This window comes from Anarrhichthys ocellatus, unplaced genomic scaffold, assembly GCF_004355925.1.
Source record: "Anarrhichthys ocellatus isolate YVR2014 unplaced genomic scaffold, GSC_Weel_1.0 scaffold20, whole genome shotgun sequence".
In the NCBI taxonomy this organism is placed as follows: domain Eukaryota; kingdom Metazoa; phylum Chordata; class Actinopteri; order Perciformes; family Anarhichadidae; genus Anarrhichthys; species Anarrhichthys ocellatus.
Genome location: NW_022280050.1, coordinates 6,141,510 through 6,159,325, shown reverse-complemented (window position 1 = coordinate 6,159,325; position 17,816 = coordinate 6,141,510). Strand labels below are relative to the sequence as shown.

General features: G+C 41.6%; 1 protein-coding gene across 2 annotated transcripts in view; it reads left to right on the top strand.

Moving 5' to 3' along the window:
* Positions 1–2,179: 2,179 nt before the first annotated feature.
* Positions 2,180–17,816, top strand: part of LOC116389554 (calcium-binding mitochondrial carrier protein Aralar1-like) — an 18,980-nt gene continuing 3,343 nt past the window's right edge. The window contains exons 1-13 of one of the 2 annotated variants that reach the window (XM_031858311.1): positions 2,180–2,470; positions 2,934–2,987; positions 5,057–5,199; positions 6,688–6,803; positions 7,554–7,693; positions 9,186–9,332; positions 10,049–10,187; positions 11,254–11,347; positions 12,085–12,169; positions 13,410–13,491; positions 14,677–14,835; positions 15,797–15,849; positions 16,070–16,150. In XM_031858311.1, the coding sequence (XP_031714171.1) occupies positions 2,459–2,470; positions 2,934–2,987; positions 5,057–5,199; positions 6,688–6,803; positions 7,554–7,693; positions 9,186–9,332; positions 10,049–10,187; positions 11,254–11,347; positions 12,085–12,169; positions 13,410–13,491; positions 14,677–14,835; positions 15,797–15,849; positions 16,070–16,150 (1,305 nt within the window). In that variant the 5' untranslated portion in view covers positions 2,180–2,458. Of the gene's footprint in view, positions 2,552–2,933; positions 2,988–5,056; positions 5,200–6,687; positions 6,804–7,553; positions 7,694–9,185; positions 9,333–10,048; positions 10,188–11,253; positions 11,348–12,084; positions 12,170–13,409; positions 13,492–14,676; positions 14,836–15,796; positions 15,850–16,069; positions 16,151–17,816 lie in introns of both variants that reach the window. The other variant, XM_031858312.1, reaches the window with a different exon arrangement.

Genomic DNA, 17,816 nt, shown 5'->3' with positions numbered 1-17,816 from the left:
CTCAGTAAAGTGACTGAAATGGCAATTTTGAACAAAACGAACTGGTTGCATTCACAGGAAGGTGAAAAAACACCCTGTTTACAAACACAAATTAGTGATATTAGGGCTGCAAATAAAGATTATTTTCGTAATTGATTGGTTTCAATTGAGCCAACGCCAGCATAACATTAACGCTAAGGTTTTTTATTGAGTAAGATTAGCTTAATCAACTGTTTATTCACCAAATACCAGAAAAGAAGAGACAAATGTCCATCACAATGTCCTAGAGTGATGTATTCTAGCTAAAGAACCTATACAAGAAGGAAAGCTACACATACATGCATCACTTAACACCAACAAGTCAAAGACCGGAAAACTCATTCATTAAAACAAAATATTAATTTTGAATAATTACAAATACTACACAGTTGTATTATATATCCTTACAAATGTTAGCATAGTTCAATTTCATTACTCAGACAAATTATTTAATTGGTAGTACAAGTTAAAGGTAAATACATTACTCTATGTAAGAGACCAATATACTTGGCAAATACATAGAATTTGCCAATTATTCACTACCAGCGCATCATTAAAGGATACAGTTAATTTTGATGCCTATAATACAGAATTATAAATTTGGATGGGATTGTATCTGTCATTTTATTGTATTGTGTGCTTAATGCAGCAAGTACAATATACAGTATATAGAGAAAATGTTTTTTTTGCAGAGTCAGGGCAATTCATGTTTTCTTCCTGATACGATTAAAAATACCAAGTGAAATAAAAAAAATTGTTTTGTTTTACAAATGTAGAAAAAAACAATATATTTTGGATACGATCCAAAGTTAGTTAGAATAAAGACACTCTTTTTCAGAAAGTATAGTGGTTAGGTTAGACTACAGCAATATCTCAATAAAAAACAGAAATTGACTCTCCGGCTGAAAGTGGAAGTGTGAACATCCCTCTGAGCCTGGTAATGCTGTGCTATCATTCTGTGCTCCAGGTGCACCAATGAATGACCTACCCAGTCATGTTTAAGCCACTGTAATTTAACCTCTACTACGGCACTAGATTATCCCTTTCCTGAACAATACCGCAAGGCCACAAATTGTGTCTGCATGGAGGCAATACATGCCGCTTGATCTCTGAACTTCAACCAACAGTTGTCAGACTTTTTTCTCTGCAAATGCAGGGAATGAGAAAATCCCACCATAGAGAAGAAAATACTACATTGTTAAACAGTTTTGGTGCCTTCAATCCTAGTAGACATTTTCTACAAAATTCAAGAGTGCTTGACTGAATTGGCTCAATTTGTGGCATGGATGTGTTATGCAGGTAAGCAGCATAGCTGTCAGGTGGTAGATCACTTTGGCCATTTATCATATGGTTGGTGGTTTTGAATGTTATATTGTGTAATAAGAAGTGACTCGGAAAAACCCAGAAAAAACACAATGTGAAGAGATATGCAGTGGAGGGTTAAAAGGGTTAAAAGTAACAGCCAACATTTCTAAGCAGAGGTGGAAAGTAATGAACATTCCCTCAACACCTGTTGGACATTTAGACATTTTAATAATTTGGCAACACCCCACAGAAGTCAGCACGAACTTCTGTGATGGAGAATGAACTGTGAGGCTGATGCAATGAGATAAAATTAAAAACTGGATGGCATGCTGGCAATATGAATCATGCAGCGAATAATGGACCTCGCCACTAATACTAAACATACGATGCAGAGAGTTACACTGTTTACTAAAAGAAAATGTAAACCATGAATAGTATAAAAAAAACAGGGTTTGAATTCATGACAATCTTAACAACTTTAAGTGCTATTAAAAATATTTGTAATTTTAAAATATTGCTGGCCTGACTCAAAATAACTGATTTCCAACATAATGACAAGGAACAAAATGATTTAATCAATACACAATGAAAATATACGGTACCACTTTAAGGGATGACGTGTATTTTGGCTATTTTAAATGAATGGTTACTTCTTTTGCGACATTTTATGGACAACCAATACATTCCAAATTATGCATATCAGATATAATTAATGAAAATACGAGTGGCAGCCCTATTACATAATTCGTTTTCTGAAGCTTAATATTCGTAGTTTCAAAGATAGACCCGCTTGTTTTTTTTACCATTACGTCATTCCTCACACATTTAGTGAATGCATCCAGTGATTTTTGGGGCTGTCCTGTTGATTGTCTGCGGGCACAGTGAGCCGTGTCCTCGTGTGACCCGAGCAGACCGGAAATGCTGTAACGCACGTCTCCTGGCCAGCCTGTCTCTCTGTCCCGAGCCTGTCTCTCGGCATCTCTCTGGACGACACACACAGCCCTGCAGTCAGAAGAGGACAATACTTGGCTAAATATATATTTGGTGTCTCAGACCTCGGCTGGTCCTGTCATGCCCGGTGCATCCTCCTGCCCGGCGCCTGCGCTAGTACACTGCAGCTGACGTCACACCCAGCATGGCGGTCAAGGTGACTCCGTCAATATTTCTTATCAGATATTTATTCTAAAGGCAGAGAAACCGACCGTCGGATACAGAGGACAGCATGTCTGTACGGACGCGTGGGTTTTAAAGCTATATTCTCAAATGCAGCGGAGTCCCCCGCCCTTGTATTTCTGCAGCTTTACATGGGTGCATCTCTGCCGGCCTGCAGAGACAGCTGTCATTTATTTCCTCTGTTGCATTTGTATATGAGAGAGATTTTGCCTTGAAGAGGTTTTATTCACGGTGATTTTCGTATGTATGGTGTTGTAGTTGTTTTTGCATTAATCTATGATCGATTGCTAAGAAAATCAAAGCTAAACAGTGACAGCATGAACCTCAGTTTAATCGACTAACAGACTGAACACTTGCATAGTATCGTTAATTGTAGCCACCATTGTGATAATCTGACTGAATTTCCTTTATAACAAATCCCAATTTGTGTGTTGTAGGTGCAAGCAACAAAAAGAGCCGAGCCACATGGCTTGAAGACTATTTTTTTGAAGGTAAGAGTGTTTCTCACAGTAAGCCAAAACATTTCGAGCTTTAACCAACATGGCAACAACACAAACAGAAACTGTGTGTTACAAGTGTACTAACGCGTTGTAGTGTTTGAGTAGTGTCTGTGTGGTGTCCATCGGGATAAATAGTTCAGTAAAGGTCACACAAATGCTTCGACTAATTTTGGATCTGCTTCAACAGAGAATCTCCCCCTTGCTTTTTACTTTGTGTGTTTTCTGATCTTCAGCATGTCGTTGCGTTTCTCATCCCACGCTTTCTGCTCCCCTTCAAAGAAACAAGTCCCTGCCATTAGTGTGTCGGCTTGTTTACCCTAACAAGTCTTGTTTGGAGTGTTAAGTTGTTCTTTAAAGTAGGGACTCTGTTTGAGGTACAAGTTGCCTTATGATCCTCGTGACTCCCCAATAAGAGGGCTGCTTAATTTGTAATGCATATTCAGGTGGAAGAGTTAATTGCTGGAAGCTTATTCTGACTGCCTGTATAATTTGATTAAGAACTACTCGAGGCCTACTGTGAGGGTAAATGGATACACAATCATGTGATGGAGTAATGTGGCAATAAATTGCTTGGAATTAATATTTTCACTTAATTCAGCAGAGTGCATTGAATTGTAGCCCTGAAGACCCTTGGCTGAAGGTCTCCTCCCACACTCTTTCTCTGTTTACCTCATGCTCCCTCTATCTGAGCTTGGCTCAGACCCATGAGCGTGGCCTTTCTGTTGCCAGTTCTTGTGGCACTTCTGCTTCCAGAGCTATCTCTGTTCCAACTTGAAACCCAACCCATGCTCTATAAATGACCTTTCGTCTTAAAGCACGAATGAGGTCTCATGTTAGGCACAGCTCTGTGTTGGCCGTGCATGTTGTTGCTTCACTCAAGTGCAACAGAGTCGCAACACAGCGCTTGCAAGGCGATCGTTATCGATTTAAGTTATTGTCACTATACGTGTTTTCATTTTATCAGTTAGAATTTGGTTTGGGCATTATGACGATTTTTACAGTAAGACAACGGAAATTAGTTTACTGTTAAAAATGTTTCCACACTATTTGTACCAAGGTATCAACAAGAGCTACGGTCTCTGGTTGTTTCAGGTCATTGCAAATCAGTGATTTATGTTAATATTAGACTCACAAGAGTTTTACATTAATGTGATGAAGCACCTTATTTGTTCATGCATTTAAATCACTATCAGCCAAAAAAAAAAAAAAATCATTCACATCTGCTTACTGTATCCATACATGATTCATGAGTTAATTTCCAGAAAATGTAGTATATTACATTATATAGTATGTGGCATGATAGAAGATTTCATCGATAGTTGTTACTCAATTTTTGGTAGTTGTGGCCTAAAGGTTAGAGAAGTGGGCTTGTGATTCGAAGGTTCCAGTTCAACACCCAGACCGTTACGATAGAATTTAAGTTGAGAAACCCTAAAGAGCAACACTTGCTCATCCCAGACCCTGGGAGACCCTGAACCACCAAATGCTCCTCTGCAGGCAGCAAATTGTACTAAGCAGCCTCCAGGTTTTAATTTGTGTAACTGTGTGTTCTTGAAAAAGAGAGTCTGTTTGTGAGCAGTACTTCCCTGACTAAATAAAGGTGAAAACACAGTTACATACTGTTCCCCTATCACATAATCATGTCATACATTACAAGACAGTGTACGGCACAACTTGCACTATCTATATTTTATGTTATGTTGCATCAATCATTTGAAAGAGACGCATGCTTTTTAATGCATTTGTCATGATGAGATGAGGTAGAGCATTGTGTAAATTTGAAATACTGTGTAGCGGCACTAAACTGAGACCCATATGTGGTATAAAAAACTGTACACAAACACCTTATTGTCACAAAGAAAAGAGAAACCGATCGAGAGACCTGCAGTAAAAACAGACTAGTTGATTTATCACATATCGGATGTTTTTTCTCGCTCTCGGGGCTCCACATCATTTTCTTTCTATGCACACTATGGAAATTCGACCCTATGGATTTCTAATCTCAACCCACATACGAGACATCCACGTTGTTTACAGCTCTGTCTCTGTCTCGTCTGCAGTATGCCAGCGTGGTGGAGGATGGAGAGCATTACATGACCCCAGGGGACTTTGTGCAGAGTTACCTGGGTCTACATGCACAGCCTCAGCATAATCCCAAAACTGTGGAGCTGATAGCTGGAGTGGCTGACACTACTAAAGATGGGTGAGTGCCTACAGAGATGTAAGGAACGTTGCTGTGGAAGTCCTTTGTTGACGCAGACATATGTTCATACATTATGCATGTATTTCCTCAACACATGTTTTCTAGACCTTGTTTTGAATTTTCAGGGTGCAGGTTTCCTCACACTTAAATTCCCAGTGTCAGCTGTAATAAATAGTTTTGGTCGAAAGTAGCCTCTTGGTATTCCTTTGTACAGTGGCCGTCATAATTATTTTAATCCCCTTTGGTAAACAACATGATTTTTCCATTATCTTGACATTTCTCCAGCAGTCGCAACGGTTTTGCCGTTGGAGGCAGCCACTGCTACCGAAATGTATATAAACGTAAATGTCATGGTTTGTTGTCCTGAGAGCAGTTACTTAAGGGAGCATTTGCAGATGACATGCTGTCAGCACATAACTACTGTACATGAATGGGCATTATATCACAAGACCAAAGCACAGCAGTGCCGTTTTAGCTGTCATGTGAGGATTATGTTGTGTTTAATGTACTTACATTATGCCATTATAGGTTCCGATGATTCCTGAACTAGTGTAACAAATTACTGTACAAGTATTGCACCAATAAACTGGTGTATTGGTCAAAACCTTATTTGCCACCCTTGACTTCCATCCATTTAGAACCAGATACATTTAGCTTTTATGGGTGTATTGTCATGTATTTCTGTTTCACCAGGCTCTTTAGACTCAACAAACCACCTGGATTTCATGATCAAGCAGCAATTAACCTTTAAGGCCATTTTGACATCAGTTTTCTTCCCAGTGCCCCGTCTGCTGCACTTTGTTGATTAAATGTTCTTCAGATTCACTGAAGCACTGCGCCACCAACATGTGCCAAAGAGACTGTAAATAATTTAACTCCATGTTTACAAAGTAAATAAGTATCTTTATCAGTCAGTTTTACACCTACAGCTGATCGATTTAAAATACAGCGATAAGATAAGCAAAAATGTATCTGCAGTCCCTGATTCTAGCTGCACGTGTATTCACTTCTAATTAGAGTGCAGATAGAACTCCACTTTGTCTCATGAACAGCTGAAAATATATAAAAGCAGAAAAAGTTAAAGATTAAGTTTCATTGTAGTTTATTGTTAACAATAGTAATTGTAGTTTAGAATGAATGCCGAAGCTCAACATGGACAGGAAAGTAAAAAATGGAAACTTGAACATCTACAACTCTCTTGACAACTAGGCAAAATTAAGATCTTGTGATATGATTGAAAGCTTCAGAACAGCTGATGAATGTACTTCGTTATTGGTGAAATTGTTTTCTCAAATGCTATTTCCAAGGTCAAGAATGAACTCGAAAGCTCCTCTGAAAAATCACATTACTGCATTTGCTTTCTGTCCTTTTGTCAGGCTGTTATTTTTATCGGTGTAAATGTTTTTGTTTTTTTCCAGTATTTATTTTGGGGTAATTCTGTCAAAGATACTGTGTTCAGATAGCACTCTTTCTTTCTTATCCAAACAGACTGATCTCTTTCCAGGAGTTTCAGGCCTTTGAATCAGTTCTATGCGCCCCGGATGCCCTGTTCATAGTTGCCTTTCAGTTGTTTGACAAGACTGGCACAGGAAACATCTCATTTGGTATGTACATAGCGGTACACACTGGTGTGGGGGGTGTCATGCTTAACTACAGGGGACTAAGCATCTTGTTATGTACATACAGGGTAGTTTAAACTCCATGACATTAGCATGATTTGACTTGAGATGTTATCAGGTAATGACAAATATTGAAGGTGTTTTTTGTTGTTTAAATTAATAAGTAATAGAAAACAATGATGATGGAAAAGTCCTAAAATGTACTGCCAGAGGAGGGTTCAAGGCACGTGTGCCATTGAATGTTCTGCGTTGCAAGTGCTATCCTTACTAAAGCATGTGTTGACAATGTCTTTTTTTTATGTATTACATATGCTAGCAGCACGTCTCATCTCAGTGCACGATAGCAGGCGAGCTTTGTGAACATCACATTATAACCAGCTCCATCTGACAAGCAGAGAAATGAATCCAGCATGTCATAAACCAAGAGATACAGAGTCTTACAAAGAAGCTGCTGCTATACTCTGTCTGTGCAATGGGCCTCCATAAAGGCGACTGAAATTGAGGGCAGTGCTTATACAGACAATTTCCTGGATGGACTCAAAACCCTCAAAATGTAAAAGGAGTGAGGCTGTCAAGCAGCCTATTCAGCTTTGCAGTCCAAATGGACTCTTTCCTCTACTTTAACGAGGTTCTCTGCAAATGGAATGGAGGACGTGAGATGGATGTTACAATTGCATCTTGCATGTTTTTCCCCTCTGTCTCTTGTTATTGCTCACTCATATCTCACTCTTGCAGAGAATGTACGTGACATCTTCAGCCAGACCACAGTGCACCACCACATTCCCTTCAACTGGGACTGTGAGTTCATCAGGCTACACTTCGGCCATGAAAGAACCAAGAATCTCAGTTACACAGAGTTCACCCAGTTTCTCCAGGTATATATTTGATTTTGGATGCATCCGACCAAGTGAGATAAAGTAGAATTTAGTGGCTTAACCACTTACTGGATGAAAGTGAGGATAGGGACATTTTATTTGTTTTCATTGCTTACAAGTATGTTGTGAATTCATTGACCTCAGCAGCTCATAAGAGGAGCTAAAGATAAGAAGTTTTGTATGTAAATGCAACATGACAAAACATGTCGACCGCACACTGAATGTATTTATGTTGTTTTTCCAACGTCTTTGAAAGTACGCGTCAATAAATGTGAAACCGCTCATAATGACCACCTTCATCCCTTGCTGAGGCATTTTTATCCTGCCGAGGTACAAATGGAAATGACGTAATGTGAACGACGTGCCATATAGGATCTCTCAAGATAATGGGGTTTGTGGTGTGAAGTTGCATCTTAAGTGTTTCATCTCTTTCGCTGCTTTGGTGGTTTGCGGTAGCCCGGTTTGCCATTAAGACACTTAACGTTGTTGTTTTGCGTTATTGTCTGTTGCCTGTATCTCCCTGAGATCCCTGTGCTGTTAAACCAGCAGCAGCATCAGTACGGTCAGGGAGGAACCTGATTTGGAGTTGAGGGCTGTGGTCTCAGGCAGAAGCTGGGTGGTCCAAGAGTTAGACGGGCTGCGCTGCAGTGTGGGATCCCTCAGAGCACTTTGTGGTTTATCAAACTTGACTAGGGCTTCCCTCCGCTACACCAAAGACTCTTGTGTGCGCAGGATTTAAATTACATCAGTAATTATTATTGTCTTGTTTTTCTGTCATGTCTAAGCACATTTAATTTCTTGTAACTGGGCATTACTGAAAATACAAAACAGTACAGATCTGTGTAGATTTGATTGTTTTTCAAACAGTCTTGGCTTCCACCTTGTGGTTGTTGCAGACTTTGGCAGACAAGGTACAGCGTTTGTAGGCTTGAAAAGTATAGTGTTTGTGAGGCGACAAAGTTTTGAACAATATAATCAGCAAACATTGTGAGAAATAATCTTCAGCAACAATCCACCGATGAAGTTATCAGAGCCAGAGTGTAAAGATGAAGTAACAGCTGAATATCGCAGTGACGTTTGTCTGTGATCCTCTGGTTGTATGCGATGAGCTCTGACAGCAGACATTGACTCGGGATCGGCCTCCCCCTGCATCCCCATCCGATTGCATGGTTGTCATATTGAATCATCTTCCTACGGACACACCTGCCGGCCGCCTCACCAACCACAAGGCTTGACTCCGACATCAGACTTCTCGGGACATGGTTTCCATTAGTCTCCAGAGAGACGGTGGTGATTACCAAAGCCAATGTCTGACAATGTCACATCTGATAACTTTCACATCTGTCCGACACTGACATTATTACACTTTCATCCTCGAAAGGTTTATTTGTCTGTTACCTTCTGATGTGATGCTCCTCATCACAGGAACACATTCTTCGCCTCTTTTGTCAGCTAACAGCTTGACCTCCTCTCTGTGTGTGTGTTGCTGCAGGAGCTGCAGTTGGAGCATGCCCGCCAGGCGTTTGCACAAAAAGACATGAACAAAAGTGGCACCATCACTGCCTTGGACTTCAGCGACATCATGGCCACCATCAGACACCACATGCTGACTCCATTTGTAGAGGAGAACCTAGTTTCCGTAAGTTTAAGACCAGTTGGTAAACATTTAAAGCGGCTGTAATCTATATGTTTATAGTACAGAACTTTGTAGCAAGATTCAGCCCATTGTTTAGCTGTCTTGTGCACAACTTTACTGTTTTGGTTCAGTCGCTCTCATTACATCGTTTTCGGCCTCAGCAGGCAGCTGTTTTCCGCTAAAAGGCTAAAACCACTGTGCAGTATCCGCTCAGCAGCAGACAGACACAGGTAGCGACTGGCTGAAGAACATAGTGGAGCATTTAACGGCTAGAGAGCCAGATATTTTCTCTGAGGAGTTGGTGGAGACCAAAAACAGAGCTAAATAATAATAATAATAATGCTGCTCTGTAACTGCTGGATGTGTAAATAAATAACTGTTTGCTAACAGGTTTGCCATATGAATTAAAAAAGTTATATGCCAGTGTTGTGCTCACAGCTTGTTTTCACTGCCCCCAAGTGGCCACACAGTATGTAAAAAATATTTACAAGAAAGTAATAGATGAATCAATTTTATTGATAAAGCCTAACATCACACATTTGCCTCCATGGCTTTCATTAGGATCCAGGGAGTCAGCTATAGCTTGAACATCCATATTAGTAATTTATATATTCAAGTACTGCAATCACTTAGCAGGACGAGGAGGTTTAAGATAATATAAGATCCCCGCTGAAGCCTTCCGATACTGAAGCAATGGCAAACTTTGTATCTTTCTCCAGGCTGCAGGAGGCACCACCTCCCACATGGTGAGCTTCTCCTACTTCAACGCCTTCAATGCCCTCCTTAACGACATGGAGCTGATCCGCAAGATTTACAGCACCCTCGCTGGCACTCACAAAGACACACTTGTTACCAAAGGTACAGCTGAGACACTTCCTACACCACTGAAATGAGTCATGTGTCATTTGTGATATGAAATGTCGCTGTGCGATGATGTCTTAACTTTCTTGACAGAGTGGTGTGAGAGAACACACAGGGAACATTTACTGTAGCACTAAATTACGAAGGTAAATCAACATTTTTAACCTGGTAATCAGATCACCTCCTACATGTAGACCTGTGCAACTTATAGTGTTACTGTCAGTGACATCTACTCCTATTTCTATTTCCCATTGAGATGCAAACTGTAGACTGGTGTTCCTCTACCTTCTCCCCATGGTTTTCATCTTCACGAAACGATTTTCGGCAAATAGTATTTGCAAATAATTCTTATTTGTAGAACCAAACATATCAGATTGAGCATAAAGCAACATTCACATGTCATCTGTCAGTCACAGAAAAGTATATCATTGCAGTACTTGACATCAGAGAAGCAGGCTTGTAACCAAAGGTTGTAATCCTTGGACCTGACAGGAAGGTCTTTGTGGGGGAAGTGAATAACTAACTCGTTTCCCTCCTTTAACAGCTACCATTAGAAAGACCACCTGATGGTAATGGAGCTTCTCAGCAGGCAACGGTAAAGAACTGAATACAAAGCACATATAAAAGAGTGACGCGAGGTGCTGCTGAGAGAATGCATGCTCAGTTAGTGTACTCCAGACACAGAACTAAGATAATGGTTTTAAATATGTCTCGGTAATGTCCTTAATTATCCTGTTTAGCAGCAAGCATCTACAATAACCAGAGGGTCCTCACCCCAAAAAACGTACGTACAGGTTGTCTGACTGTGTCACGCAACGTGCGCCTGTTGCTGGTACTCTCCGGCAGTCTTTTTGGACTCCCATAATGACATATGACTGCAAATAACATATTCTGCCGTATAGATATGAGGACGTGTTGACAGTAACACTAAAACAAGGAACAGTATTTGCAAATACTATTTGATACTAGCCTGCTGTAGAAAATACCCGACGTGGCTAACCCCCTATCTTTCTAAAGTCCTGTTTGCATCCAGTAATTTCTTCTTCTCTTTATTGCGTTGTAGAGGAGTTTGTTCATTCCGCAAATAAGTTTGGTCAAATCACTCCAATGGAGATTGACATCCTGTACCAGCTTGTTGGGCTCCACTCTCACTCTGGGTAAGGGTGCTGTATTTGTGTGTATAAATAGGGAAAACATATTTTTAACAACTAGAACTGTTGTGTTGAAGTGATTGTGACTAAAGATTTGTACATGTGTCATTTCTTTCATATATTTGTGGTTCCAGGTAGCTTAGTAAAGGTGGGGTAAGCACAGTTTTAAAGTCTTTAAACAAAGACAAAAATGTATGCATTGAATGTTGGTAAAAAAAATTGAAGCAAAATCAACACAGAAATTTAAATTATCATATCTTTTCCACCTTTGTCCATGAAATCACCCTGATAGGTACTGCTCTTCCTCATATTCAAAACATTTATACAAAACCTTGTTTTTTTTTTTATACCGCCACCATTAATGGATTAAATATGTTGCAGGTCTGTTTATTGGCTGTAAAGATAAAGTTATTGCTCATTCAGTTCAACAACAGTGTCTCCAGTGGCTGATTTACAAGACAAACATAAAACCTGGATACAGACTTTATGACGCGTCAGGCCAGTGGGGAATGTTTGCATCTCGAACATTTAGTTACACCTTCATTTAATTGTTGGGCCACGGGCACTCTTCCTGCTTTGTTTGTCTGTTGTTTAAATAAGCTTGAATTAAAGTTGCAGTAACTTTAAGTTATATGCCAGTAAAAGGTCTGTGGAAAATCTTACATCACTGACTGCTCGCATGAGATGCAGGGCTCTCTGCTTTTTCCCAGCCTAACTCCATCTCTCCCCTGCTATGTGTTAAGGCGACTGAACCATGCAGACATTGAGAGGATAGCCCCATTGGAGGAAGGAGCCATGCCATACCACCTAGCAGAGGCCCAGAGACAGGTAGCCTGATTGACTCCTCTAATACCCCTCACATCCTGCCTTTTATCAAAGCCTTTTCCCTTTCTCACTCGGCTTCCTTCTCAGAAAGGAGCTAAAAAGGGAGAATGTTCTCTCGCTGAATTAGCAGAGTGCCCATGTTTTTCTTCCCTTGTGAAGTGCATTACTTTAACTCCTAGATAAAAGTACACCAATTATAGTTATAGAAGAGGAATGGATTGTTGCGCTGCACCTCTCCATGAAAGGCTCTTCCCACCTTTTATTCAGTATAGCTGCACATGAACATGCGCTGCAATCACACATCTGAGAAGCTAATAAGAGGCTTTTATCAGTGTGGGGCTTGAGGAGTTTTCGGAGCCTTTAGAAAAGTCTGCTAATGGCAGGAGGGGAGTGGGAGTCGAGGTGGATTTGGGGGGACAAAATAGTTCCTGCCTACGCCGGATAACACGGCTCTATATCAGGCTGTGGTCAGAGCTTTCAGGCCACTCATGCTCCTGGGACTCACACTCAGAGGTCTGGAATTTGATTCCTTTGGGGGGGATGCAGCACTTCTCAGGCCTGCCCTTTAGTGGAAGTAGGCTAATTGTTTAAACCCTTTGATCAAGACCTCGATCTTGTTAGCATGCAACCCTTGGTGGAAGCATCTGGGAAGAGGAAAAACCTGATCTGCTCAACTCCCTTCACATCTGGTCTGGGAAAAGTTACTCACCGCCTCAACCTGCAGTGCTGTGCACACACATACTTTAACAGAGTCTCACTCAAACCGTGTAATATTCATGTAGATTCTTATCTGTACATGGAAAAGGCTTGTGGGGCTAATCTGTTCCCCTGCACAACAAAGAAAACAAAGGGGCTCCACTTCCAACATCAAATACCAATCCAGAGATCAAGTAGATAAGAGAGAAATTATACTTGGTTGTAAAAATAAAAGAAGACCTTTAGCTTTTAGCCTCCCACATGTACCATGTGTGGAAACTTAGCTTGAGGTTCAAACAGTCCTTTACTGTATCAGAGCTGGTCAGTCTGTGACATTTAATACTGGCTGATGATGAATTAGACATTATATGACATGCCCGCATTCCTTCGCCTTCCTCCGTTGTTGAGTACTCCACAGCAATCTTTTTCCACAATGTATCTGGTTCGCTATAGTTTAATAGCCAGCCGATTCATGGTCTGTGTTCTGATCCCCCACTTGTCTTTCTCCAGATTCATTTGACCACTGGTGTCTTTTTCTCCTATACAGCACACTCACGAAACGTCTCGGCCCGCCTGGCTCCAGGTTGCAGAGTCAGCCTACAGGTTTGCTCTGGGCTCAATCGCTGGAGGTGAGTGACATGTCTGCGGCGGAGCACCCGGCCCGCCCGAGGGGTAACCTTAGCCGGCCAGACTGGCGCGCTGAGGCCCCGGGCCGGCCATTGTGCTGCATGGGAGAGGTTGTGATGTGAGGCTCCGGCATTGTGCTGCCGTGCCTCCAGTGGCTCCAGGCTGTCGTTGGAGTCGGAGCTTTGGAATGACACAAATCTTCCGTAACTGCACTCTCTGGAATTCTCCATCTAATTACACTGGAAGGAACTGATACAAGGAAGTCTGACATAACTGCACCTCAGATAGGAAGACACTCTGATCCTGTGTGTGTGTGTGTGTGTGTGTGTGTGTGTGTGTGTGTGTGTGTGTACTGTCCCCAAACACGCACTTCTCATTCACCAGTGGTCAATTCTGGCAGGGTCAAAAAGAGATATATATCATAAGGCTCATGGGGAAGCTGTCGCTAATGAGCTGTTTCTCACGATGCCTCTGTGCTGACCGAGCTGTTTGCATGTTTGAGAGAAGAGTCATTACAGCAGCCTTTGATGTCAGACAAGACAAGGCAAGTAAAGCTGAGAGCAGGAGTTTAGTGCAACTTGCTGCCACGACAAACTGTTTTCCCAGTTACCAGACTTCCTACTCTGAGCTTTATAACAGTTTGCTTATAGTTTACGCACAAACACACTTCTGTTTATTTCTCAGTGACCGTTAAACGTCCCCTTCCCAAACATATCGGAAGAATTATTATTGTACAACCCTATTGTGTAAAAATATAACAAATTAATTTGGGTGACAGGATGGCTTATATGCAACAAGGTCCAGGAGCTGAACAGATAATCAAATCTATTAATCGATCAACAGAAAATGTATTTATTTATTAATGATATATGAAGTAAATTGTTCATCTTTTGTACTGTCGGTCGGACAAAGCAAGGAATTTAAAGAAGCCACCTTGGACTCTGTGAAAATATAATGAGCATTTTTAACTCTTTTCTGACATTTAATCAGTAAGGAAAATAATGATTAGTTGTAGCCCTAATCTTTACAGTTATAAGTATGTGTCTAAGAAAGCCATATGAGCTGATACATTTGTATTAACATTGTTTGTGACATGTTTTTGAGATACTCACAAATTCTGCCGAAACAGTGTTCCTTGAAAAACAGAACAAAGATTTCAACCAGTGCCAAATGTGTGTGTTTCATAGCGACCGGTGCCACGGCTGTGTACCCCATCGACCTGGTGAAGACGCGCATGCAGAACCAACGCTCCACAGGCTCCTTTGTAGGGGAACTGATGTACAAGAACAGCTTCGACTGTGCAAAGAAAGTGTTCCGTTACGAGGGCTTCTTCGGATTTTACAGAGGTAATCCTTTACAGATTTGATCGTGCGTAAAAAGAAAATCTGTGTGCAGGCCAAACACATGGCTCTCGTGCAAAACAAACCATCTGATGGGAAAGCATTAGAGTTTGTCAGTGTGCTAATATCAGCAGCATGCTTTGCTAATTGATACCAGAAACCTTTGCCCTCCCTGTTCAGCAGTGAATAAAGCAACACCCAGGGGTCGCGTTTTCATTATCTCAATACCTGTGAGAGCTCCCCGAGGAAAATGACCAGCAGAATTCATGTAGTAGCAGTGTCTGATCTGCCTCTGCCCGGGTGTGTGATAATGGTGCTGATGGCGTGTGATATACAACACTTCTACCCTCGGGCTGCTCATATGAAGGAAGTCAAGACTGCCATCTACTGCTACCTCCACCACTGCAGCTCTTTGTTGCTCTGATCCGCTTCCCTCTGCCTTCCTTCCTCCTCTCTTGCACACGATAAGAGGGTGATTGAGTCAGAGACAGACACGCTCGGCTGTTTTCTGGCTGCATACCAGCAGCAGTCACTCAGCAGCTCCTTCAGAAGTTTATCTGGCTTGATGAAGGACAGACGGTGAAACAGTACGGCGGTTATCGCCACCGTAGCACCCAGCCTCCCCCCCCGATCTTGTCCGTGACCACACAGCTCTCTCTGTTCCCCACCAACAGTGGGATCAGGCCTCAACAATGCTGATCCCATGCGCACCAGCAGTGTCATATTTTTGGACTTTTGTTCACTTTCAATGGGACCTTTGTGTTGTAGCGCATCAGATGTATCAGCCACATCTGTAAATATTTATGGGTTTTTTTTACGCACAAGAGAACCCTGCAGCTTACATTGTTCTAGCTGTCAGTAGACGTATCCATTTGACAAAGAAAAAGAAAGACCAAAAATTTGGAGCCAGGCTTTGTCTGTCTCTCAGTCAGGTATTCTAATGGTATCTATGAATAATATTTTGCAGGTCTGCTCCCGCAGCTCATCGGCGTTGCCCCGGAGAAAGCTATCAAACTCACGGCAAGTCATTCCCCCGTGTAGCTCAGAGTGTTTCAAAAAGTTGCTTCAAATGACTCACTGAGAATGAAAAACATGCATAAAGTGCAGAAGAAGCGTACTCGTCGCAATCAAGATGTGACTGCAACCACAAGTTAACATTAATGCCCTGCTATCAAGATTGGGATTGTGTTTCATCTGCCTTTTGTTCTTGATGTCTTCTTCTCTCTGTTTTTTTTTCCAGATGAATGATTTTATCAGGGACAAGTTCACCACCAAAGATAATACCATCGCTCTGCCTGCAGAGATTCTCGCTGGAGGATGTGTAAGCATTACTTTAGTGATCTTTTTTTAAATTCAGTCTGTAGATCAACTCAAAAACAAGTAAAGGAACACCTAAAATATATTCAAAATATACATGATTTTAAGTAATTAATGTGCGTAAATATTGGAAATTGAATCTGTCTTATATTGTTTGATTTAAATGCTACTACTAATGTAACTCCTACATTTTTGATAGTGTATATCCAACTTGCCTGTTCCCTTATAAGATGGATAAATAGTGTAGTTAATCAGTAAGTACAGGAGCAATCAAACTACATGGATGCACTTTAGATACTGCATATTGGATGTTTAACATTGTAACATGTTGAAGGACGTTCGGGGCTACATAGCTCTTTGTTATAAGGCGAAATCTAATGACTATAGACAGTACAGTGGTGGATGAAGTGTTTAGGTTACACTCCACCACTGACTATATACACAAAAGGTCTGTGTGTTCATGTTGATGATGGACCTTCAAACATTTTTCACCATAAAATCCTACCAGTCAGGTGAACTGATTTTTGTTTTGCGTTTTAGCCAAGGACACATTTTACTAGATTAGTTTGGGGAATTTATTAACAGATGTTGTATTTTGAGTTTATGATTATTCAGCTTCATATGTCAGATAATCTGTTTGGCATCCTACATGAATACAGAAGTTAACCTTCGTCCCTGAATTCTCTGAATCGGGACTTTTTTTTTTGGACATCTTGGCCATATTGCAATGTAAAAGCATCTTACATAGATTACTAGATTAAAGATGTAATTCCTTCACTGAGTGAAACAGGCCGGCCTTGCAGCAGAGCCCGCAGGTTGCTCACAGAAGAGCGGGGTCTGCGGGGTCGTGACCCCTGTCAGGGTGTAATTGTAGGAAGAGGCCCTGGAGGTTCCTGGATGAAGCTGGGTTTAGCTCAGTGTGATTGAGTTTGACAAGGCAGAACATACCTGAGGTATGGTCACAGTGCAGGTCCCCACACAGGACAACGAGAATACACAATGTTAGTTACATCCCATCCATGGACTACATGCCCATTATATTTATATTTATATTTATATTTATATATATATTTGTTTATATGAATTGGACGACACCCCCATGTTATTTTTTAAAAGTTAAAAGTCGAGTTACTCTGACGGCTTGTTAGATTATCGCTTCCAGCAGAGAAGAGTACTGGAGAAGATAAAAGAGATGGGACGAATGCATCAATCTTCAGAGCAGCGGATATTCCCCCTCCTCTTTGAAAATGACTAAATGTGCCCGAGCTTTTTTTAGACCTTAGCTCGGATGTTTACAGATAAGACCCCTGCCCTGAATGTCACCAGCAGCCATCCTGGGGCCTGATTAGATTTGGGGAGTGTGATAAATGTGGCCGAGTCAGAGGGTGTCATGCCTTTAGGGCATTGCTTGCCCGGACCCCGAGCCGTCCGGGTGATTCAGCGCTCTCTCCCCTGGGAATGGGGCTGAATTGGGGAAGTGTGCGGGGCGAGGCCAGGCTGGGCCGCTCACCCTGCCACAGGAGGTGCCTCAGGGGAGGCGAGGGGGCAGAGGGCTGGTGCCAGGGTCAGAGCCTCCCAACCATGAGCCGGGGCTTCTCCTCACCCTATGCCTGCTCTCCTCTGACCCCAGTTGTTCCTCTATCAATGCCTGCTTTTTCCTCCTCCTGTCA